At 39.0% G+C, this 27,351-nt stretch overlaps 1 protein-coding gene across 2 annotated transcripts in view; it reads left to right on the forward strand.

Annotated features, from left to right (window-relative positions):
• The first annotated feature begins 3,155 nt into the window (after positions 1–3,155).
• Positions 3,156–27,351, forward strand: part of dock1 (dedicator of cytokinesis 1) — a 291,553-nt gene continuing 267,357 nt past the window's right edge. For both annotated transcript variants that reach the window (XM_083556371.1, XM_083556372.1), the window contains exon 1: positions 3,156–3,382. In XM_083556371.1, coding sequence (XP_083412497.1) covers positions 3,340–3,382 — 43 coding nt within the window. In that variant the 5' untranslated portion in view covers positions 3,156–3,339. The remainder of the gene's footprint in view (positions 3,383–27,351) is intronic.

Genomic DNA, 27,351 nt, shown 5'->3' on the forward strand with positions numbered 1-27,351 from the left:
GAGCAGGATAAATAAACTAGCACTTTAGAGAAATTCACTTCTTCAGTTCAGACCAATATGTGGTTCTTTTCCAAACTGTTGCCACAAAGGTGGAAATATATAGAATGTCTTTGTATGCTGTAGTATTAAGATTTCCTTATACCGCATCTAATGGGCCCATACATGTGCTATCATGAAAATTATTCTTTGCACAAAATAAGTTCCAGGAAGCCATGATTTGCTAAGGTTGGATAAGAGTGGAAGAATTTAAGTGGCCTGCACAAACCCCTGACCCCAAACACACTTAACACCTTTTCGATGAATTGGAACGCTGAATGCATCCGAGACCTTCTCGCCCTACATCAGTGCCTGATCTCACTAATACTCTTTTGGCTGAATGACCACAAATTCCCACAGCCATGCTGCAATATCTAAGGGAAAGCCTTCCAACAAGAATGGAGGCTATTATAACAGCAAAGAGGAGACTTAATCTGCAATGAAATGTTCAACAAGCGCATATAGGTGTGATTAGTCAGGTGTGCCCAAACTTTTGCCCTTGTAGTATATAAACTATTTCTGAGAAACAGTAAAAAAAAAAAATACTGTAGATGGTTTTGACAACCAATTGATGTTAGTTAAATTGAGAATAGAAAAACAGTTATATATGATATAACAGCAATTCACACATTACTATTAAAGCTGTATGACAGCTCTGTATAATCTATCAAATGTTCCCATATTGACCTGGAGATATGAGTTCTCTGTTTATTAGTGTGATGAATAAGTTCATGAGTACCAGCAGATACAATGATTGAGGAAAAAAACAACTTCTATTTTATTTTTCAGTAATAAAAAAACATGATTGGGTGAATTGCTACCTCGACTATTTTCCCAAAGCAGCGCACCCTAAAGCGGTTTAATCATCTTATACCTCAGCCCCTGCCAATGCCGAGCCTCATTTCTCAAGCTGTTCTTTTATTCATAAATCGCTTGTACATGCCTTTACACAAGAACTTTGATTGGAATGAAAATAAACAAGAAGGAGGAGAAACAATGTCACCTGCAAGAATCTTCAACTGGAAATATACAACTGAATGTAAACCATATAGGCAGCATTTAAAGAGGAAGTAATTAATTGAAAGTAATGCAACTGGAAAGGTTTATGTGAGGACACATTATATAAAGAAGCATTCCCATAGTGTTGTGTCGTTAAACTAAAAATACACACAAAGTTTGGAATTGTTTCTCTAAAATGACTCCCTTTTAAAGAAATTCACACACACACACACACACACACACACACACACACACACACACACACACACACACACACACACACACACACACTTACTACTAGTTAGGTTACTACCAATGATTATTTAGTCATTTTTCTCACACTTTAAAATCGACTCTTTAAAATGACTCCCTTTTAAAGAAATTCACACACACACACACACACACACACACACACACACACACACACACACACACACACACACACACACACACACAGTTACTACTAGTTAGGTTACTACCAATGATTATTTAGTCATTTTATTCACACTTTAAAATCGACTCTTTAAAATGACTCCCTTTTAAAGAAATTCACACACACACACACACACACACACACACACACACACACACACACACACACACACACACACACTTACTACTAGTTAGGTTACTACCAATGATTATTTAGTCATTTTTTCCCACACTTTAAAATCGACTCTTTAAAATGACTCCCTTTTAAAGAAATTCACACACACACACACACACACACACACACACACACACACACACACACACACACACACACACACACACACACACACACACACACACACACAGTTACTACTAGTTAGGTTACTACCAATGATTATTTAGTCATTTTATTCACACTTTAAAATCGACTCTTTAAAATGACTCCCTTTTAAAGAAATTCACACACACACACACACACACACACACACACACACACACACACACACACACACACACACACACACACACACACTTACTACTAGTTAGGTTACTACCAATGATTATTTAGTCATTTTTTCCCACACTTTAAAATCGACTCTTTAAAATGACTCCCTTTTAAAGAAATTCACACACACACACACACACACACACACACACACACACACACACACACACACACACACACACACACACACACACTTACTACTAGTTAGGTTACTACCAATGATTATTTAGTCATTTTATTCACACTTTAAAATCGACTCTTTAAAATGACTCCCTTTTAAAGAAATTCACACACACACACACACATACACACACATACACACACACACACACACACACACACACACACACACACACACACACACACACACACACACTTACTACTAGTTAGGTTACTACCAATGATTATTTAGTCATTTTATTCACACTTTAAAATCGACTCTTTAAAATGACTCCCTTTTAAAGAAATTCACACACACACACACACACACACACACACACACACACACACACACACACACACACACACACACACACACACACACACACACTTACTACTAGTTAGGTTACTACCAATGATTATGTAGTCATTTTTTCCCACACTTTAAAATCGACTCTTTAAAATGACTCCCTTTTAAAGAAATTGACTCACTTGATGATTAATATCTCTTCATATAATATTCTTTAATTATCCTTTCATTCATATAATATTTCTTAATAATTTTTCAATTCAAATATCCTTAAATTACATTTCTCAATTATTCTTCAATTAACATAAATCCTTATATAATATTCCTCAATAATGCTTTGATTAATATGCCACATCTTTAAATAACGTTCCTCAAATATCGTTTAATTAGTGTCTCCTTATATAATATTTCATACTTATATAATATGTTTTCTCTCATAAAGAAATCCTTACAATTACTGATAGATCAGACAAATCAGATAAATAAGACAAAAATCTGATTTAAAAGAATGATTAAAAAACAGAGAAATAAATCATGTGAATACATTTAAAGAACTGTATTTTATTACCAATAATTGTTATTATTTTTATTATTATTATTATTATTATTATTATTATTATTATTATTATTATTATTATTATTATTATTATTATTCTCGGGGTGGGGGGTGTATATAATCTAAACCACGTGACCTGAAGTTTTTTCTCTCTCTCTGTGCGCGCACCCCCTCGCGGAGCAGGCAGTTACAGATGGAAAATGGCGCCTAGATGCGGCTTCCAGTAAAGACGACAAGAAAACAAAACAAAACAAAAAAAAAGTCCAAGGGGAAAAGAAAGGTTGCATGTTGCTGGAGCGGTGAAGAACATTCCGAGCTGATAGTCAGTGAATAAGAGTGAGGATGTCGCGCTGGATTCCTACCAAGAAGGAGAAGTACGGCGTCGGTGAGTAGAGGGCTGGAGAGTAGGAGTAAGTTGGGGCAGGAATGGGGAATTACTTTCCCGGACTTTTTCCTGTGCAGTTTTTTTTTTTTGGTGATGAGGCCTTCTGGAAGGCTGGGAGAAGAGTTTGGAGATTTCAGGGAGACGTGTGATGGAGACTATGATTGTGTGTTGGGGATTTAAATAAATGCAAATGGGACAGTTTTCTGACTTTGTGCATGTCAGAGACTCGCATAGTCGCTGGCGTTTCCTGTGTGCGCGCACCCGCGGCCTGACCGGGAATGATGGAGCACTGATTACAGGCGATACTTTTGTAGCAAATGCGACCAAAAGAATTCCCCCCTTCCTCCAAAACTTTTTCTCCGCAGCGCGGTTACTTTGTTTGTCCTTCCCCAGCGCTGTGTTTTGTAACTTTTCTCCTTGTTGGTTTGTGAAACACTGCGCTTTCTGAGAGCGATGTAACTCCCACTGCTCTCTCTCTCTCACACAACCGCTTTATTTACACCTCGTGTGCGTGTTATGAGAAACCAAACCAAAGCAAACAAACAAAAAGGTTTCTCAGGGAAGAAAAGTGCGTGTGAAGGAGTGTGGAAGTTCTTGCACACATGGTTCCTCAAGGCTCCTCAGGTCTTCATCTTCTTGTTCCTACATGTTGCTGTAGGAGAGAAAAGCCCCCCCCCCAGCTTGTTCTGGTGCTTTGTAAACATCCGGGAATTCAGAGCTCTGATCCTGAGCAGGAGAACAACCTTCAGATCAGCACAGTGTTAAAACTATTATTATTTCTAATACTAAGACGACATGTGTTTGTTCATCTTTAGGAAGCACTTTCTCCTTTGGTAGGGTTGTGGTGTGTGTTTTTTTTTCTTTACAGAATGTATAATAGGTGAAGGGATTCCTGGTCAGACCCCCAGGTCCATCACAGGGCATCACACATACACATTGTACACTCCATACACACTATACGCAAGCTCTGCACTGATTGTAACCCGAGCTCAGGATTGTATGCCGGGATTTGAACTGTTTAGTAAGCAAAACCTTGGAAGTTTGAATGTAGTCATTTGTGCTGATAGGATGATGATACCCATGGCTTATCAGGTTGTAGTTTCTAATGAAGAGTCTTTAAAGAGATCGTATACCTGTTGTCACAGAAACACGACACCGTCAGTCTGTCCGTATGTCCTCCCTCGACCACCACCATCATAATCTACATCTACGTGGCTCAGTAAAGGCATCCGTCTTCTCATCAGAAGGTCATGAGTTTTAATCCCAGCATCACCAAGCGCCCACTCAGAGTCTATAAGCAAGGCCACTAATTACAGTTATAGTTTTATTGTACTGTATATGCAGGATTATTATTTTTGCACTACTTGTGATGTTCTCGGAGTGATTTGTGATAGAAGAGTATCTGTGAGAGTGAAAGGGAAAGTTTATAGGACTGTGGTGAGACCTGAGATGTTGTATGGTGTAGAGACAGTGGGATTAAAAGGCAGGAGGTGGAGCTGGAGATAGCAGAGCTGAAGATCTTGAGGTTTTCGTTGGGAGTGACAAGGATGGACAGGATCAGAAATGAGTTTATTAGAGGGATAGAGCGTGTAGGACGTTTTGGTGACAAGGTGAGGGGGGTAATGTTTAGATGGTTTGGACATGTGCAGAGGAGGGACATGAGTTTTATTGGTAGAAGAATGCTGAGGATGGAGCCACCAGGAAGGAGGAAAAGAGGAAGGCTAAGGAGGAGGTTTATGGATGTGGTGAGGGAAGACATGCAGGTAGTTGGTGTGAAAGAGGCAGATGTAGAGGACAGGGTGGTATGGAGACATATGATCCGCTGTGGTGACCCCTAATGGGAGAAGCCGAAAGATGATGATGATTTGATGTTCTCGGTGTGCCAGTTCCTCTGCTTCCCTTTCCTGTCCTGTGGTCTTGAGCTGTGGTTAATCACAAATAAGGTCAAGTTCCAGCAGCTGAAATAAGTGAATGAATTATCCAAAAAAAAAACCTCTTCCATTGTACTTCTAAGTAAGAAATTAATCATGATTAGATGAATCCCAAGATTTCCACCGTGACTATTTTATTGCAGCAGCACACCCTGGAGTGTTTGCTCACAGAGGAACGAGAAGTAGAACGTCTGGCTGTATTGAATATATCGCAATTATGTGGTTATAGCGAATATTAGCACGGTTATGATCAGCTGCGGCACTCATGCTTTTGACCGAATCACACCCATGCTGGTCTTTTACTTCCTCATCTAGCTTTTATCTCACGCTCTTGCTGGCTCACAGGCAATCGAGAAGTAAAATGAATTCAGTAAAATCCCACCAAATTAACCCAACTGATTTTAGATTTGTTTGAATTCTCGTATATTTGAAGCAAATTTAGCTCAAGTCCTGGTTAACACCTTTTTCCTATTGATGTGTTATGTAGCTCATATGAATGACAGTTGACTAGCACACATACCTTGACTGTCATTTACTTTGATGCAAGTGTTTACATATCGGTTCTGTTTATTCTGAGCGTCTGTTCAGCAGATTTTCTACATCAAGCACGTTAGATATCCGATGTAGCCTGAGGCTGGGCGATGGGACGAAAAATCATCTCAGGATTTAAAGATTTGCTCACAAACTGCCAGCAAAACATTATATACACAGATATCAATAGTGGATAAATGATTATTTACGATTAATAATGAATGTATTTCGGAATTCCTACTCGACTAATAGATCGCATAAATTTTATGTATTAAATAAAAGAGAAAAAAAAGTTTACAGTTGTCACACTATAAAAAAAAAAAAAAATGGTGAGGCGACATGTTTTTAACACATGAGACTTATCTGAATGCCATTTCTGGTCCTCTGACTGAAACTTTCAGCCCAGGTGTGGATTATTTCAGTCTTTAGGCTGTGACAGTAAAGCGTCTCGGTGGCGCGAGCTGCACTGGTTAATTTTCTCTGCATGAGATTAGTAAAAGCGCAGCAATATTACAGACGAGGAAAATTCACAGGGGTGTCAACCACAGTGCTATCTATACTCTGAGGTTTCTGACGTGTGTGTGTGTGTGTGTGTGTGTGTTTATAAAGGTGAAAGGGTATTCCTGCATACTGACTGATGGAAGATGAATTTAAATACATAATAAACTAAAAGAAATGAAGAATTGCAGTAAAAGCAGTGACGGGGTGCTTCAGTTTTGCGCATTCGTGTGAACTTGGACGGTCCTGAAAGTATTTTTCGCACAACGCTTTCATTGTTCCGAGTCCAAAACTCTGCACACTTCCTTTTCCTTGCTGATTCTTTCTGTATGGTGTGTAAGCTGAAGAGAAACGCACAAACTTGAGTGGGTGCGGAAACAAAAGCAAATCGAATGTCTGCCATTTATCAAATGGGCACCTTTATTTCATCGAAGCCAGAAATTGAGATTCTAAACACAGTTTTTTCCAGCTTTATTCTAGAAAGTGTATATAGAATTGTTGATATGTTTGTGTTCGTGTGTGTGAGAATGCGTGGGAGGTTTGTGTGTGTGTGTGTGTGTGTGTGTGTGTGTGTGTGTGTGTGTTTCTGTTTCTGTTTGTTTGTTCATGGGTGCCTGTGTGTGGTTCTTCCTTGCCTGTGTGGTTGTGTGTGTGGTTGAATGTGTGTGTGGTCGTGCATGTCTGCATGTATATGGCTCTTTGTGCATGTGTGTGCGTGTGTGCGTGTGTGTGTGTGTGTGGCTGGTGTTGGTTGTGTGAATGTGGTTGTTTTTGCACTTGCATGTTTGACCGTGTGCGAGTTTGGATGTCCTTGCGTGTGCGGTTGGCTGTATAGAAAGGCAACGCTGTGTGTATAAGTGTGTGTGTGTGTGTGATAATGTTAGTGACCAGTTGTGTGATTGTGTGAACATTTACATAACGCTACTCATTACATTATATCAGACCATCACAGCCTTGAACATCATGACTGTAAATCTCCATATCGCACACATACACGCTTACAACCAAACACACGTCCACACACACTTGGATGCATACGTGCATGTTTGGACGTTTTTGTGTGGTTTTTTTTTTTTTTTTTTTCTCCTCCCCCTCTGTTGTGTGCATATGGTATTTTTTTTTTTTTGGTTTTTTTTTTTGTATGTACATTTGGCTGTTAGTGTGTTTGGATGTCTTTGCGAGTGTGCGAGTGTGTACGTTGTCTTGTGTAATTTGTGGAGGTTTACAGTGAAGTCCGATACTGGGTTTTAACTGTGATGTAATAAATAGTGATGTAAATGTTCACACATTCTCATAACTCTAATCACTAACTTTATCTCCCACACATCCACAGAGCATTTCCTTCCTGTGCGACCAATCACACATGAAAACACCTAAGCAAGGACATCCAAACTCACACACACGCACACACACCCACTGCATTGCCTTCCTGGGCCAGATCTAATAATAAATCATCGTTGAGTTTAAAACGTGCTTTATGAGAGTTTTTACTATGTAGCTTTTAATTCACTCAGCATTCAATGTACTGATTTGCTGAAGCAACTTCACCCCAGTCGTAACACCGCATCTCCCGATTTTTTTAATATATTTTTTTTCATCAGCTGGGGTGCATATTGACGTTGAGAAATCGCACACCACCCTTTACCATCAGCCAGCGCTTGCTTTAACACACACAACCGACCTGCGATCAATAGAACAGTGATTTAGCAATCAGTCACGACTCGGCCGCACCGGGAATAATAAAGAAAAATGGCTTTGCTTCTTAAGACGGACAAGTGAACTTTCTTGTCGTCTCGAGCCGAGGGAACGACAGCGGATCAGTTTTTGGCAGCAGGCTGTACGGTCTGCGGTTTTATCACATATCGTTTGGAAAGTTGGCCCCAGGCAAACGTCACGAAACGCGCTTTAGTTCTTTATTTTGCGGTAGGTTGTTGGCGGAGGCGGAGCAGAATGAAAAATTGTGGACTTGCTGAACAAGTCGACTTTCACATTTTCATTGCAGCATTTAGTATATGAAGGAAAACAGGCTGTATTTCAGCAATCAAGAGCAGTCAAGGTTTCTGTGGCAGATTTTCTGTTCTGGATTATTCCATCACATGCATTTATGTTAGTTCTTTAGCAGAAGGTTTCCGTTTCAGGTCCAATCAGCTGCCACGTTCAACCTGACTTAGAAGAACGCCTTTCTGCATTTGGTCCACGTTTGCTTTCGTTATAACCTCCACTCTTTTGGGAGGACGTTCCACCGGATTTTGAAGTGGTCACGTGGAGATTTGTGTTCATTCAGCCCCTGAGGCATTAGTCAAGTCAGGTACTGATGTAGGTGAGGAGTCGGCGTTCCAATTCTTGCTCAAAGGTATACAGTAGGGTTGAGATCAGAGATCTATTGCAGGCTATATTAAGATCTTCCACTCCAACCCATGTAAATCATATCTTCATGGAGTTTACCTGGTGCACAGGGGAACATCATCATAACCTGGAACAGGTTTGATTTTCCATGTTAAAGTGAAGGGAAAATGTAATGCTACAGAATCTATAGACAATCTATACACTTGTGTGTCTTTAAGCTTATGGTAACAGTTTGGGAGAGAACATTTATTTCATACATGTCCTTGGAAAATCATGAGGGTCGTTAGTTAGTTTAGGTAATTTCCATAGTGGAAATCTAAAAGTTTTTCATACCCACCCACATTCAGCCACAGTACAGATAAATGCTATGGTTTTCGGGGTAATGTTAGTAGATTAGTAACACAATATTACACATTAAAATGTACTGAAGTTTCCCAGAATGACTTTGACGTTGTACAAATACTTATAGAAATGTTGCAGATGGAGTAGGAGGTCTGAAGCGACCGCTGTATAAGAGTATTGTTTGTTTTTAAAAAGTAAAGAATTAGGCCCTCCTAAATGGGAATTCCTAGTTGAGAGGGTGGTTTCTTTGGTTGTTACAACTTGGTGGTTGAACATTTTCTATTATGAATTTTAGTTGATGCACCATTCATGATGTCCGATCTAGAAAGTTTTCCAGACTTTTATAGACTTACTTTAATTGATTTTAGTTTTATTTAACTGTTCCGGTCTGATGAGTGGCAGCATGGTTTTTATGGTAAACAAAAGAGAACTGAGTTTAAATACATTCGGATAAGTGTGCGTTCAGACTCGACATGACTGTGTGTACAGAGAGTGTGGCGCTGGTCATGAGGCTGTGTGTAGCACCACTGAAAACACAGAATTTTGATTTATACAGAAACGAATTGTTAATGGTTCAACATATGAGGTATCACCATTCAATAATGTCTGGTGCTTATCAAGGTTTTATATGAAACTGTATCTTTGGAAATGAACTGCCACCATCAATAAGTAACGTAACCCCTTTAGATAACATTCATTTCCTTAACAATGACATCATCTCTTTTTTAAAGGCGTTTTGCAAGTGTGGTTTATTTGCTGTCATACTTTAATGTACTACTTATTAAACCGTGTTCAGTGTTACTGGCGTGTAGAAATGAATGGGAAGGTGTAGCTCAGAAGGTCGTGAGTTTAAATCCCACCACCCGAAGCTGCCAATGTTAGGGCCCTTGAGTAAGGCCCCTAACCCTCAACTGCTCAGTTGTAAGATTGAGGTCATTCTAAGTCACTCTGGATAAGGGCATCTGCTGAATATAAATATAAATGTCCATGGACTGGAGGCTAACAATTATGGTCGAAGTTTCCTCTGTTTTGTAGTCTCTTGCGACTTTATTCTAGATATGCCAGCAGTGTGTAATTTTAATGTAACTTTCTGAATAAAAGCAATTATAATTTGTTACTACGAGTAGCTCTAAGAGGTTTGCGCATTGTTTAGCGTTCGAAGTTATTCGCGGATTAGGCTTTTATCTGAATAAATGATTTGATCTAGAAAATGTGTGGTTTTAAGTATGTATAATGTGTAAAATAGCTTGTTTTTGTAGCAATAAATATATAATAATGCATCTTTGCCAAGTGCTGACACATTGCACTTTGTCCAATTATTATTATTTTCCTGTTTCCCACTGATTATCTTGGCTTAAATCTAAAGCCAGCTGGTTTAATAGCTCAGTAGCTTTTTTCCTGTGGCTGTTGCTGCACTGAACAGCGCTTGACAATGTCAAAATACATGGCTGCATTGTCCCTTTGTGGAGTTTTTATTTTTTTTGCACTGCTTATCCACATTGCATTTTTGCACCATCCCTAACTTGTTTATTACTGCACTACATATTTATTCTGTATATAATGTATCATACAACATTCATACTTGTACACAACCATATCATGCAATTTGAGCATGTTCTCTCCCGACATCTATGCACAATCTTTTGCACAGTATATTGTATATTACTATATATACATATTATTACCTACTGCACCTTCTGTACATTATTCACCCTCACCCCTGTACATATGGACCCCATACCCTTATTTATCATACTGCTATTTATTGTAAATAGGCCACTTATGCACTTCTGGTTAAATGCTAACTGTATTTCATTGGCTCTGTACCTTGCACAATGGCAATTAAGTTGAATCTAATCTAATCTAATTTGCTACAATATCAATGCTGTATTTTTCCTTGAGGTGTTGTAAAAGCAGTGAAGTTGATTTCAGACTCTTGTGGAAGCAGAGCTGAAGTATGTGATGATGTCCCAGAGTTGTTATCATGTGTGTTAGGGCAGAGAAACACCTCACAGGCAGTGAAACAGTTCGCCGCTCCCCCTGGACTACTCAAAGAGCTGCTGGTTTAGGAAGAACAAGGCAGAAGAGGTAGCGTGTGCCTTCCCAGCAGGCCTGTTACAGCATGTGAGACAGAGCTCAGGTATTTCAGGAAGTGCTCATTAAGAAAGGCGCGACTGGCAAAGCTTGCAATTCCTTAAGGTCTTCCCTGTAGAAGTGTAATATAGTGCCTGCGTGCAGTTTATCCGAAACTAGTTTGAAGTTTTAACCACAGCAGCGTGAAATAAGGGCGGTAGAGGCTTAGTGGCTAAAGTTTTTATCTATTGATAACACGACTTGTACTCGACCGCTTAACCGGAAAGCTTTCATTTCTGTGTGCTTTCTAAATATCACGGTTTCCAAATAACATAGTGTTGAAGTTTTATTGGACATTGAATTACACAAATACACATCACCATCAGTGCATTATGAGAAATGAAATCCCAAATTTAAAAATCATATTCGCAGTGCTTTAAACCAGTTTAGATAAAGTATATTTCCTCCATTTTGTAGCAAAGCACTGTGGAATCATGGTGGAAAATTGTGAATGATGACTGTACATTTTACATGACTCATTAGTAGCGCGATACTTAAAACCCTGAGCAAAAAGAACATGAATGAGCTGTTGAATGGCCAATAAAACCGTGTCCTTTAAACTGTAAACAGAAACCAGTGATATTCAAATAATTAGTTTTTGTTTGTTCTTTCGTGAAGTGACTCATAAGTGAATATTGATTAAAAATAAATGCTGTATGTATAATGTATGCTACTTGTAGTACATTATAAATATTCAACTACAAATCGGTTTCTTCTCATTACAAGAAGGCCTTTGGGCCATGTAAACATTTTAATGTCTTCTGCTGTTCAGGTGTGCACGTCATTCCTTAGTAGCTTTTATTTATGTATATACTGCCGAATGGACGTTCCTTCGATCGACATTTGTTTAATTTATTTTTTTTATATACCATTCTAAGTGAAAACAGGCAGGGTTTTGTGTGGAAACTCATTCCTGAACTGGAAAAAATCCAATTCCTGCCAGAATTGTTCGCATCCAAAAGCAAACATCGGTCATTCGATTCAAATGCAAATTGTGTTGACACTCTGGCAGTCAGTGGCGTTAATGAGGGCGTGTGCAAACAAATCTGATGCACAAGCGCTCGTGTAATGCCTGCTTTTCAAAGATTAGAAGGTGTAAATAGAGTTGATTTTTATTATCCTATATCAACTGGTGGTAGTCACACTTATTCAGGAGCTACAGTGTTACACGTGCAGTAGCCCGGACTGTATAGTTGGGTGTGTGTGTGTGTGTGTGTGTGTGAGCGGGAGAATGAGAGCGAGTGAATAAAGCTGAGTCATTTCTGCAACTCTATTGACTTTATGTATGATTCTGGCAAGCACATGTTTTCATTCAGCCCAACCAAAATGCACACCACTATTTTTGGTCCCGTCCTCATCCCTCCCAGTGGCTGCTTTTATGCTGGTAAATACATGTTCACATCTTGTGTTTTTCCCTACATAAACCAAGCACTGACAAGCTGCCACTGCTGGGCTCTTGAGCAAGGCCCTAAACCCTCAGTTGTAAGTCGCTCTGTTTAAGGGCATCTGCCAAATGTCTTAAATGTACATATAGAGATGTTTTTTTTTATGGTTTGAGCTGCAGAGGAGGAACAGAAACTCTCTCTCAGCCACCTCTCTGTTCTCGAGATGCACACTTTGCCTTTTCATGTTCCTCGGTGTGCACTTTTCTGTTTGATATGCAGCTGCTTGCCCGAAGCTGTTAAGAGCCGAACTTCCGTGATTCCCGGTCAAAGCTCAGCATTCCACACACACACTCACACACGCACGTCTCTCCAGTCAGGGTCCACACCCTGCTTCAGTGAAATGAACTGTTTGATTAGTTTCTCCTTTCAGTTCGATGAAGAATTTCTGTTTCGTTCTCGTTACTTTTGTTGCTCGACTTTTCCCGACTTAATAAACCGTGACACTTGAAATATGCTCACCGATCAATGAGTATTGATACAAGCACGATGTTGCAGTTGTGCAAACTCCTTATATGGCATATTTTTCAGATTTTAATTTTTCTGCCCAGCTTAATATCAGCCTGATAAAGAACTGATAAGGTGACTCAGGTGGCAGAAGTGTGGAGCGGGAAAGATTAACAGATCGAGTTTGTCTGCAATAAAGAATTATTTGGAAACTTTTGATTCATGATGTTGCATGTAATGAAACATTTTCCTTTAGTTTTTGCATCAGAAAATCAGAAGTGACTGCTGAAAGACATTTAGGGAGAGTTGAAGGCTTCTCGGTGCATTTACAAGAAAATCTTGATGTTTGAAGGCTTTATAATGTGTTCATCTTCTTCGTTGTCTTCTTTTGGCTTCTCTCATTAGGGGTCGCCACAGCGGACCATCCGTCTTCACACCCCCCTGTCCTCTACATCTGTCTCTTTTAAACCAACTACCTGCATGTCTTCCCTCACCACATCCATAAACCTCCTCCTTGATCTTCCTCTTCTCCTCCTTCCTGGTGGCTCCATCCTCAGCATTCTCCTATTGATATATCCCATGTCCCTCCTCTGTACATGTCCAAACAATCTCAATTGGACCTCTCTTACTTTGTCTCCAAAACGTCTTACATGTACTGTCCCTCTAATAAACTCGTTTCTCAATTCACTACCAATTAAAATCTCAGACCTCCTGAGATTTCCACCAGCTCCACCTCCTGTCTTTTACTTAATGCCACTGTCTCTAAACCATACAACATCACAGGTCTCACCACAGTCCTATAAACTTTCCCTTTCACTCTCAAAGATGACCTATCACAATTCACTCCTGCTATCACTCTTCTCCACCCACTCCACCCTGCCTGCACTGCTGTCACAGTGTTCTCATTCATGTCCTGCACCACCCTCACATACTGCTCTGACACACCTGACTTCCTCATACTGGTCCACAACTCCTCTCTCGGCAGCCTGTCGTACGCTTTCTCTAGATCTACAAACACAGAATGCAACTCCTGACCTTCTCTATACTTCTCTATCAAAAATCTCAAAACACATGTTCATGCTGGTGCCGTTTCTAGGTACAGAAGTGTGTTAATTTTGAGAGAGCATTTATTTCCTGGACCTTATCAATCGATCTGCAGATTATGATTTGAAGTCTCAGTTGTTGTCATTATTGTCTATTACCTTGTCCAAATGTCAGGATTGTAGGAAGGCGTATTTCTTCTCTGTTGGGTTCTGAGGGTTTTTTTTTTTTTTTTACTTCTCAATGCACTTTTCTTGACACAGCAGACTTCCACTCGAAGCCTTTTGTGATTTTTTGACCAGCCAGAGCCTGGATTTATATACAGAGAGAGACAGGTGGCAGCAACATAAATGTGAGGACTGTCAAAAAAAAAAAAAAAAAGAGTCCAGAGCTCAGGATACTGTGTGTTTCGAGGCATTTGTAGGCATTAATACAGAAATATTTTAATCCCAATAATATAATAAAAAAATCAAGAAACTGTAATTTGCATCTGATGTAAAGTGCAGCGAGGATACGCTGTTACACAAGATAATGTTTAGACCTTGGTGGAAGAAATAGTAATTAATTATAAGCATTTAAAATGTTGTCCTGTCAAAATAAATGACCTCGTATAGATTAAGTGATCAAGAAATTGTTGTTTTAGGCTACAGAATTGCTATGTGCAAGTTAATCCGGATAGATCTTAATCCTTTATTTTTGTTTCCCCCCAATATGCTAAAAAACCCCTGAAATCGCTTGTGTAAAAAGGCGAGATGCTTTGGCCTGTGTCATTTCCAACTGGATCTCTTTGAATTGTTCAGGCAGCGGCGAGGAAAGCACAGAGTTTCTTTGAACAGAGAGACAAAGACGTGGAGGTGTTGCTGAGGGTAACTAACACTACAAATCGCAAAGGCAGGTGAAAAGGTAGACGGAATCGTCAGGCGAATTGATCGGGTCACATGACTGCATGATATGTTTTCTCAGGCCACACAGTAAAACATAAACATGGTGTTTTCAGATTTCTCCCCGTGCGAGAGTGGTTTCACTGGGTGCAAACTTCTTATTCATTCAGATAAATTGTCAAATGTGGATGTAGCCGAAGGGGAAACCGGCAGGGTTTCTGTGGCGGGGTTTCTTTAACAGTTTTATTGGGTTTATTTATCAGGGTTCTCATGCTGGTATTAGTATGTAAAGCGCATTACTTTCCCCTGCCGTCCGTGTCAATGCTGCGATGTGATGTGATGTGATGAAGTAACAGCCCGACACATCAATAGACTGCTAGCGCTTTATGCTGGTGCTTGTTGTCAGCGCTGCACAAAGTGCGTGTGAAATGTGATCCAGAGCCTTGGGGGAGTGCTCCTTGTTTTCTTGCCGTTCTCCCCACGGTGTGACGAATGAATTCAAATCCCCTTTTGATGGAGAACTTGAGTCTTGCCTCGTGAATGTTGTTCAGTTGTAATATGCTGCTCCTGTGAGACGGAGATTGTTAAATGAGTGGAAAGAATAGAGCATGGATGTTTTTTTTTCTTTTTCTTTTTTTTCCCCTTTGTATCTTCAGAGAGAGAGAGAAGAATATGATTCACATGGAACGATGATTTATGATGGGTGTAATTGGAGAGGCTTGATAGTTTTTTCTGTAGAGAGAGTTCATAATACTTGGTACTTTGTGATACTAATACCAGAAAGTTGAACACCTACTTGGTGTTAGTTAGGCTGTGTTTTTACCTGGTTATAGAAAGTGCTCATGTGCGTTTATTAGGCTTGTCCCTCATAACGTTAATGTGTTGGTTTAAAACTGAGTGTGTTTTCTTGCTTTATTGGTTCAGAAAAGGTTGCAGATGAGATTACCGTTTTTTTTTTTTTCCATCATGCAACTTATTTTTTTTTCCATAAATATAAATGTCTTTGGTGGCCTAAGTTGTGAAAACTGGCTCTCTGCTTGGGAAAGGTCTAAGGAGCATTCTGACCAATTTTAGGTCAAGCGCTTTTGCCATTTTTTATTTTTTTTTCCTCTTCCCCGCTACTTCCTTCTACAGTATTTGTCTAATCGTCACCATTTGGCACATGTCCTCTCAAGAGTGAGATTCAAAATTCCAAACGGGGTATTGCCCCGTAATAGATCTTTCAACAAATTTGACAGAGAAGCAGCCAAACAGGAAGTGAGGCTGTTTGTTAGCAACAACTTTGCACACTGACCCAAAACATGGAATGCATATTTAGGACCTTACCCTGAGGCTATGTGGCCAGTTCCATGCCTGCACCAACTACTGGCCAAGAGGTGCGCTAACACGCTCAAAATGTTTAGACCTAACTGCAATTTTGTTAAATCTTCTCCAAATCTTTTTTTTCAGTCTTCAACAGATTTGGCTCCCCACCAACTCCTGACTCCTGTCTGAACAAAAACGGTTCAGGGCCATGCCCAGAATTTAACCAAGAACCTTTGTGACTGTGCCACATTGCAGACAAGAACTATAGCAATGCTTCATTATGCTTTTTTTACCTTTTGTGCTAAGAATGTGTTAAATTCAGTTCTTTTCCATATGAACAATATTTAATTGTGACACTCGAAAAACGACGAGAAGAACGTTAATAGTCTGTAATATGGCAACGTTAGATGCCGAAGCCACCAAACTTCCTGTTAGTGAGGCTGTTTCCCAGCACCAACCTTGCCCACTGACACAAATAGTAGGTAGGCATGTGCTTGGTTTATTTGTTGGTTAAAAGATACAATAACACAACAAAAATTCTTGTAGGTGCCATTTTTGTAACTCTTTCTCTAAATCTACATTTGGTTCTCGAAAAAGGTATCTACGCAAGTAATGCACATCACAGTAAATCACAGTTCTACATTTCTAGTTCAACATTTCTGATTTCTAGGGAAAGCTGAAGTGAATGCTTATTAGCATCTGAATTCAGGAGTACTTCCTGTTTGCCATTTTGAGCTTCATGCTTTACAAATGTTAAGTGATTTTACATTGAAAACATTTTCTAAATAACACGTAAAAACGAGAGGAAACGAGACAGTGTCTCGCCTGTGACATTGTGTATTGAAAGCATTTATTCTCTCTGCCCTGTAGGTAATACGTTGATAAAAGCGTGTACGTTTGTAAGAGTAGCCTATTGTCTGTGTGTCAGTTGAATTTTGAAGTGGTGTTTTTGGTAACTTCTCCATTGACTGCTGTCCAAAGCGTACCAGATTTGAAAATGCTCGGATTTTAAATGTTTTACTTCCCGAAAATGTTGTATTAGGTTGTGATTTAGTCATGCCATTTTTCAGCAACAGGATTTTTCTATTTGATGGTCCAGGACTTGATAACTGTTGTGTCTTATGAACGCTATCAGCCCCTTTTAGCAGAAACTGGGAATGATGCAACTTATGAAAAGTTGCACAAAGCAGGAAGAAAATAAGATCCAGCTGATGCTAAACATTAAAATGTGTGTGTGTGTGTGTGTGTGTGTGTGTGTGTGTGTGTGTGTGTGTGTGTGTGTCGTCGGCCTTATTGTATCCTGTACCTAGACCTGTCCATTGAAGAAACCAAGCTTCTTGTGTTCTTTACTATTGTAGTGTATGCGTCTTGCTTGCTGTTTTTGTTTTGTTAAACATGCCTTATTCATCATGGATAAATATTTGATGCATCTAAATGAAAGGTGGTGGTGAAGTGGAGCTGCAGTCAGTGTGAGCACATGGATTTCACTTTCTGTACAGCTGGAAAAAGAATGCACTAATGGTAATGGCCTTCTTTATTAGCCATTAACTCAACAATCTTTTACCTCCTCCCCATAACCCAGAATTCTTTATTATGCAAGTATCCAGATGCACACACTTTTACTCGTGTGCTTGTGTGTTGATGAAGTTGGAAATGTCCATCTGGAACATGCTTCGATTCTTTAAAGCGGACATGTTTTGCGTAGTCCACAGAAGTTGTGGTTCCCAATGTGATCGGGAGGCAAATTCAGCAAAAACGTGGTTTAAAACAATGAGCTTTGGCATGATCCTTTCTTTATTTATTAAATTTATTTTGTCCATTTGCAGAATAAGACCTAAATTAACATCTAACCTTATAGATTGTTTGGTTTTTAGTATCATTTAGCATAAAGCATGAGAGCCAAAAGTCTGATGGGTGTGTAGGTTAGAATATCTAGAGCACTTCTCATTTGTCTACAGTGTTACAGCTCTGTCTTTCGTTTCAGTTCGCATCTTTGCAGCTCAGTTTAGCAGCGGGTAGAGAAATAAATGCCCACATCTCAAAATACGCAGCTTGCTGGGTTCATTTCTTGCATTTGGGTCAGTTAAGGTTTGAATTGCATTCTCACTGCAGTCAAATGACTCTAGAGTTTCCTGTAAACCATACAGAGACCACCACACACATGCTTTCAGACTAATCGTTTTTTTCTTTCCCACCTAGTTATAAAAGTCTTACTTTATAACTCTTACAGAAGAGATGACTGTGCATGATTATCTGAGAGAAATGTCGCGTAGGACATTAAATATACATTAACTTATGATGATGAAGTAACAACTTTTAAAACTAAATGTCTTATAGCTATAAATTGATTTTGTCTTAAGAGCGTACTTACTTTTGCACTTAACTAAACTCTACTGGTGCTGCTCGTCATCATTCCTGACATCGAGAGTGTGTCTTGGCTACGCAATTGTCTTTCCTTTTGTGTTTTTTTTTTTGTTTTGCTGCGTCCTTCCCGCTTTGGATTGCCAGGAAGGAAATTGCAACAAACACGAATTTTCCAAAGGTCATCTTTTTTTCTATTCTGGACACAATGCCTTTTGTCGAATTGTTGACTGATATCTAGTGTTCTCTTTTATGTATCTTTTGTTGGAGATAAGACCATTTAGCTCTTGTTACCTGCTTTGTTAGAGGCCCAGATGGACCATGTGGTGCAGTTTTACAAGATCGGCTGTCTTTTAGGTCGCGTATGAAGATTAATGTGTGCAGATGAAGAGTCTTAGGCATACTGAACCATGGAAAAGGTGGAAGGCTATGCAGGGGTTTATTTATTTATTTATTTATTTGCACCGAAGGCTGCAGCTTGCACACTAAGCCGCTTCCCTTTTTTCTCTTGCCCACATCTCTTCTCTGCTGAAGGTGAGCTTTGTTCACTCATCTCAAAGCTGTCCCTGTCTCTCGCTGTTGCTCACACCCCCATTCACAACCCTGCTTCGTCCAGGTTTTCTCTCTGTGTCCGATTTAGGATTAGGTTTCCCTTTCTTTCGATTTTGAACGAATACAAATTCATGAATGATTTGAATTAGTTTGAATTTGCACAGTGAGCCGAGTGCAGTTTCGTAATCTCTTCCCTTTTTTGGCTCACCTATTTCACTTTTACAGAAGGAATGGATTTGGTCGATGAAACTGTCGTATGCTGTATGAACCTGAGAGTATCCAGAAGTGCTATTTTCTCTTTATTCTTGTGTAATGCAGCATCGTTCCTGTAATGTATGGAAATGATAATTAACTCGTCTTCATCAATGCGTGCTGTGCTAACGTGGCGTGTCCTTACACCCCGAGGCAGTACAACTGTTTTCATTAGGGTAAGCTGAAAACGAATGCCTTAAATATCACATACTGTGTGTATACAATTATAAGTACCTCGGGCATTAATGAAAACGGATGAACCCTATTGACCCATTCCTTTCGGACATTTTTCCCTCGTTAATCAAGGTACAGACAAACGTATTCATTATTCAACTGCAGAAGCACTTGTACAAGAAATTTGGTATTAAAGAAAAACAAATCCCTAAATGAAGACAAATAAGGTTAGTCTTTTTTTATAAGGACAAACAAATTGGCACGCTGTAAAATCAGCTGTATGGACCTACAGAACTCAATACAGTTCACAGGCTGAATGGGGTATGGAGACGGATGATCCGTTGTGGCGACCCCTAATGGGAGCAGCCGAAATAGGAAACATTATTTTTATATGTAACAAACTAGGTAATCCAATCAAATGAAGATTTTACATTGATCAAATTAATAGAGAACTATCGATATTAAACAAACGGCTTTTCACACTCTTGGCATCTGGACAGTTAGATTCTCTAAACATTCATCTCAGATACTCAGGATTTTTGTTTGTTGCAAGTTGAATATTTCATTCTGACCTTGTGATCCAGATTATCCCAGAACAGTTCAGTAAGATTTAGGTGTGCTGACTGGACTGGGCATTCCATGATGAACACTCCAGGTGAATGTCTGTTTTCTAACTCTTTGAGGTTGGATGTATGCTTCAGGTCATTCGATTACTGTATGGTGAAGTTGGTTCCAGTTAGCTGTAGTCCAAAAGGAGTTGCATGGTGTTGAAGTATGGAATGGTAGCCATGTTGGTTCAGGATTTCTTTCACTCGGTATAAGTCTCCAGTCTTCCCTCCTTGAAAGAACGCCAAACTATCAAACTTTTATCTGTTTTTTCACTGTTGGTTTGAGGAAGTCTGCTAACACATTCTCTCCTGTTCTGTCTTACACAAGTTCTTCAGTTGGAGCCAAAAATATCACAAAGTCATCTGTCCATTTAAATTTATTCAAGTCATTCACAGTTCAGTTCATGTGTGTATTTTTTTTGGCTTTTACCCAGTGCATATAAACAACCTAAAAACTAGGTGTTATCAAACTTCTGACAGTCATGGTATATGTGTGTAAAAAGCAAATTAGCAATACTGAAAAATCTGTCTGTTTTGTCGTGCCGGGAGCATTAATAAAGAACTGTAAAATACATAGACGAAGCAGTCGCCAAGCTGTGACCATAATTTCAACCCTGAACCTCGTTCAGTCATCTCTTTCTGTTGTGATGACAGAATTTTAAAGGGAAGAGGGGGGAGGTACATTATCTCAGGCAGTAGAAGAGCTACAGTCAGCAGTGATATGGTATGTATAGAAATAGGGGAAGGTGTGCATAAGAAACTGGCAGGTGTTTATTCTTAGATTTTTAGAGAAGTCGTTTCTATAAAAGCGACGAGCTGTACTATATCCATTTGTGATGATGAGTCATATAAGCAGTCCCTTTTAGTGTGCGTTTGCTCTTATTCACTAAGCGCTTACTTAGTTTATTCTGGCGTGCACACACACACACACACACACACACACACACACTAACTAATTTGCATGCCACTGATTTTCATCAATATCATTGACTTGGTTATGAATGGCCTTCTTTTTTCAGGTAAATTTTAAAATGCATGTAGGACGTCAGGATTCGAATGAAGATGGTTTGTTTTGATTGAAGGATTGGAAGATTGGGCATGCCCTAATAGATTTCCAGCTCTGGATTCTGTAATCAGGGAATTTGGGGAAGCGCTTTGGGTCGTATGACAGTAATATTCTGGCTGTGAGTCTGTGTGGAGGGGATTAGAGAGTTCTGCAGGGAAAGGATTTAGATTTTCTACCAGTCATCATGCGCTAAGGAAGCGCTTTGAACACAAGCTCCCGTGTGAGTAGCTGGTTATTATTTCATCAGTGAACGGGTGTAATCGCATGGTGCACTGCACACGCACGTGCACACAAACAGGCACTTGTTTGGGGAAATGATCTATTGACTGACATTGTGCTTTAGATTCGACAGGACACCTTGAGGGGGAAAATGTGCTTATTTTGTGATTGTGTATAAAAACAAAAAAACCCCCTCTGATATGGATGCCCGCTCAATCATGTATTAGAGATCAGTGGTGTTGGAAGATTCTCGTGGTATTCGCCAAGTCAGATCCTTCTGTCGTGACACCGTTGATGTTTCCCAATATATCAAAACCCAATGATATTCAGTCTAAAAGGGTGTAAGAATTGATACAGAAATCAATGCCTATAAAGACTGTTGTATTTGGCTCTTGTATTGTAGGCTGCACAGTTGCATCCAGGAGAACTGATGATTCACAGTGAAGACTGATGATGAAGATTTAGTAATACACAAGACAAGACAATGCAAAATGAGAGAATATTTGTTGATTAGCATAAATCAAACTGAGCTTGAATAACTCAGTGTAGAGATTATATTATATATAACCAGCATATTTGATGGTTTGGGCCACCTGATCCGGCAAAAGGAAATGAATGAAAGACTTTACACAATGGTGTAAATATTATAAGTGTAAAACGATCGGAATTGTGGCTTTAGCCACACAAGTTTTCACGCAATTGCCAGATGTTCATTATCCTATCTGACTTCCAACTGCCTCATTTATGCAACCAAAAAAGTGAGGGTTAAGGGTCTTTCTTAAGGGCCAAGTAGTGGCAGCTTGGTGGTCTTCCATTTAAAAGGCCGCTATCTACCACTTTCCATCAAACGACGCCAATCGAATTGAAGTAGTACTTAAACAATGAAATTCATGTTCACCTCTGAAGCTTGCAGATGCACACCTAATGCTGAGCCCTTAAATCTAATTTGCACAACAATCACCAAAAGGCACGGAGTTAACCAGCCCACTGCTGATGTTTTGAGAAATGTCAGGGCAGCGTTGAGAATGTCAGTGATGAGAGCATGTGACTAAGATTAATGACTTCTCTGCAGCGCTGACAAGCACTGACATCACTCAGGAGGGCTGTGTGTGTGTGTGTGTGTGTGTGTGTGTGTGTGCATGCTTGCATATGGGCATACACCATGCTATTCAGTTGTGCGTGTATAAGGACGTGCAGTGCAGCATCATGACGTTCGCTGTCTGTGTGTGTTTGTAATAGAAAAACACACAAGGCTTGAGCATGAATGAATAAAGGAGATGACTGATGAGTTTATAAACACTGTGGGTTGTAAGCTGTAGGTTTAAAATAAAACTGTGATCGTGTATATATTGGGTGAAATTTTCACTGGAATCGTGCCAGGATTTCAAATCCAATGAATATTACCGCAGACTTTTAAAAATATTTTCTCTTCGTAATAGATTTCTCTCTGCCCGTGCATTGAATGCCAACAGATGATGATTCAGAGGCACAGCCGCATCACCAGTGTCTATGCAACCCCCTCTCATTGCTCACAATAGCAGGATTGTGCACAAAGACTGCACTCCACTCTATTGCCGTCTAGCTCAGGAGTTTCCAGAATGTTCCTGTTAGCAGCACATGCAGCTTTGTGGATATTTCCCACATACACTGTAGGTGACAAAAGTTTGTGGACACATGACTGTTTTTTTGAATGGTACATTCTATATTCAGCTCCATTTACTGTTATAATTAGGGCTGTAATGAGTCCTCGAGTAATTCAAATACAAAAAAATCACTGCTTATTTGCCTCCATGCATCGTGTTTCCCTACGGACCATTATTTCCGATGCACCACACGCTAAGCTCTGGAGCGCTCTGGACAGGTAAACACAGAAGACGCTGCAGATTGAAGGAGGAACGGGGAGAAAACAGCGATGAGAAAATTCATATGGAAGCCCATTTCTGCCACATAAAAAAAAGTTTACCCAATTCAGTCCTTTTTTTTTCTTTTGCAATTTTAGTTATTTCTTACGTGCATTTCCAAATTAATTTCTGCCAATTACAACTTAATTCCTGCTATTTCCGAGTTTTTCCTCTCGTCCTTTTTTTCTCTCTCTCGCAATTGCGTTTTTTTTATTTTTTTAGCCAATCAGATCTCTGTAGAGAACTCTGTGTAACAATCAGCTCTTGAGGAGACTGAACAGAGGAGATGAAGCAGAGGAGCCTCGTTCATACACCAACAGCTTTGAACTTCTGGCTGACGACATGGTTACCGGTGGATGCACCAGAAATGTTGGATGTTTAAAAAAAATAAAGTCTAAATTGGCAGAAAAAAAATACTCATTGCAAGAAAATAACACTGAATTGCGAGGAAAATAAAAAGAATTAGGCAAACTTTTTTTTTTTTTTTTTTTTTGATTCTGGATCATTAAAAACTAAAACAAAGAAAACTTAGAACAGTGCTTTTCCTTTTTTTATTATCTTTTTTTTGTATTTGCATTTTGATGTAATATGGCGATTAAATACAGCAGAATTGTTGTATGCAATTTCAGCAAAAAAAATAAAATTCTTTTAAAAAATTAAACAAATTACATGTTCATTTTAAGAGATCTGTCTTATTTTCTCTTGTATATTTAGTATTGCTCTTTAATAAAAAAAAAAGTACTTTTTATCTGATTAATCAACGGTATAATTGGTAGAATTCTCGAATTACTAAAATATTTGATGGCCTCAGCTCTACTTATAATAACTTTCCACTTGTTTTTGGAGTGTTCTTGTGGAGATTTGTGTGTTATCAAAGTCCGGTGTATGATGTCTGAGGCCTGCGGTGTTCCGCAGCATTACAATACGTTCCTAAGGTGTTTTATTAAGTCACTGCTCTATAGAAATTGTATTATTAGTTCAAACTTTGTGGTAACAGTTTGAGGAAGAACCAAATATGGCAATTCATTTGTCTCTATACTTTTGTCCATATAATGTTTCTGCAGTTTATTTGCTCTTTTGAAATATTGCACCAAATTGTGACACTTTGTAATCGAATTAGTCAAGGAATCATTCCGGCTCTATTTTAACCAGTGGTATATGTTGTATGTACCCCCTTCAGGTAGGACCCAGAAATTGCACTATTATTGAGCTGATTGCCACTTTGCTTGCTAATCAATTTCCACAATATGATCAAATGGAACGCAGTTTGTTTAAAAAAAAATATAAAAAGCTTGTAAGAACACAAGATCTCAGTGTCGAGCAGTTCTCATTGATGCCGTCACTAATTTATGTTCCCCGAGTCGCAAGAAATTGAATTAGTGTCTCCTGTCTGTCAGTGTGCAGTCAGCACTATTTTTTTAGGTCGTCTGTCAGTGTCTTGCTGGCTTGAGATGAGCAAAGTTGGCAGATTAGTGAAGCGAGAGGTGCTTAAAGACCTTAGTCTTCAGTGCCAAACCTTTACTTTTTTGTTTTGTTTTCTTTTTTTTTTTAAACCATACAAACTAACGAGCCATTTGTTTATCTGATCTCTTTGTGCTTTTTCATGCACCTTTGAAGTTTTTTAATTTTTATTGAGTGTTCCACCTTTCAGTAACTGTGAGCAGTCTACTGTTCTCATGCTTTGCAGGTTTGTTATCGTGGTCATGCTGATTTGGTTTATATTTTGTAGTTTAAGACTGTTTTTAATGGCCAAGAGTAGTGATCGAACGCATTACACAAAAGGAAAACCATTGCGGGACTTTTTTTTTTTTTTTTATGATTTTAAATTTGTAAAGCAGAGAGCAAATTGTGCTCTGGGAACAGATCAAGAGGAGTCACTGCAGTATTTTTCCTATAATTGAAGTAACCAATTAAAAAAAAAAAAGCTGGTTGAGTGAGATTTCTACAAGAGTTTTCTTTAAAGCTATGTGAGTGAGAGTAACCGCTTTTACCCAGCATGTTGTTCTTGACAATCAGCTGCTATTGGTCACTAACGAGAGCTTTTGTGAAATCTGCTCTTCACCATCCAGCAGAAACTAACCTAGTAGCCCTGAGTCTTTTATACTCTCTATAAAAAAGGTATTTTGATGCACATTTTAATACCTTTTTAATATACACAAGCAAATAACACACAAGCCATTCAGAGTGGTTATACTTCATTTCTTTTTAAATTTGATGTGAACTTCCCGGAAATGTCTTTTCTGTCTAAGAGATTAAAAACGTATGCGAAATGTAAATTGTTTTTGCAAAATGAAACTCTTGTAAATCGTCTCTGTTCTGTCGTGTGCACTCGCTGCTTTTGCTTACGACAACTGAGCGTGAACAGATTCAGGCTGTCAGATTTAAAGATCGAGGGTGTCGTCTGGAAGGGTGTGTGCGCGTGTGTGTGTGTGTGTAAGAGATTGTTATTCTGATGCTGTTTTGGCTTTAGTTTTGACTTGTTGTTAGCTGTTTAACTTTTGACTTTCACTCCTGGGTATTTTTTTTTTTACTGTGTGTGTGTGTGTGTGTGTGTGTGTGTGTGTGTGTGTGTGTGTGTGTGTGTGTGTGTGAGAGATACCTCTCAAAGAGGATTGAGCTGTATTGATGGTTAAGAAAAGGTTGTGTAAAGAATTAACATTTCCCCCCCATTGCTCTCAGCTGAGTGGCTTTCCATATTGTTTTTATTTATTTATTTATTTATTAATGTATAAGTACTTCAGAATGTTAATTAGTTTCATCCAAATCTGACCCCCGATTCCCGAGCGTTTGAAAAGTCCTGTCAGTTTTTGCTGCTTGAGATTGACTCCTCCCACGAACGGATTTTCATTATGATTGAAAGCTAAAATCTATTGTGTTTAACAAGGACACGTATGTACTGTAGGACTCCTTACTTCATTGTAATTTTTTTTTATTTGTAACTAGGGATGTAAGTTTATAACTGGGAAACGCGTCACTGAAGTATAGACTGTCAAGATCCGTTACTGCACGCTTTACTTTCTAGAACATTTTTTTCCCCTCGATTTGGGTGAAAATTGGCTTTACGGGCTCATTTGCAGGAACTCCAGGCAGCGAGAAGACACCATTAGCTGACGTGTTGCCTCTGCAGGCCCAGTCTTGTTACTGGTGTGAGCGTTAAATGCCCTGAGCTTGGAAAAACTGTCCAGTCTCCATTCATTACAACCCTGACCCTTTGTGTTTGAAAGATGGTGTTTTGCTTTCTTCTGACATCCTGAATCCCCTCCTTCTGCACCATTATATCTCATCTCATAGCCCTCATTATCTCTTCTTCTCTCACTCTCTCACTCTCTCACTCTCTCACTCTCTCACTCTCTCTCTCTCTCTCTCTCTCTCTTTCTCTCACTCACTCACTCACTCACTCACTCACTCACTCACTCACTCACTCACACACACACACACTCTCACTTTCTTACTGTCAGAGTCTATAGCATGTGATGAGTGCTACCTTTTGATTGTTGTTCTTGTGAAACATGGATAAAGTTGTTATCTAATAGGATTTCTCCACCTCTCCTGGGTGGGAATCTATTGCTGTTCACACACTTTTTATTTATTTATTTTTTATTTATTTATTTTTCCCTTTCTCTAATTTACTTAGTAAACCTTTAATAGAATTTCCTGCCTAAAGCTTCAGAGCTGATAATTGTGCCGTGTGTGTGTGTGTGTGTGTGTGTGTGTGTGTGTGTGTGTGTGTGTGTGTGTGTGTGTGTGTATATATATATATATATATATGTGTGTATGTATATATGTATATGTGTATATGTATATGTGTATATATATGTATATGTATATATATATATATATATATATATATATATATATATATATATATATATATATATATGTATGTGTATATATAAAATGTGTGTATGTATGTACATTTCCTCGCAGTGAGACGTTAAA

This window comes from Silurus aristotelis, assembly GCF_946808225.1.
Source record: "Silurus aristotelis genome assembly, chromosome: 12".
NCBI lineage: Eukaryota > Metazoa > Chordata > Actinopteri > Siluriformes > Siluridae > Silurus > Silurus aristotelis.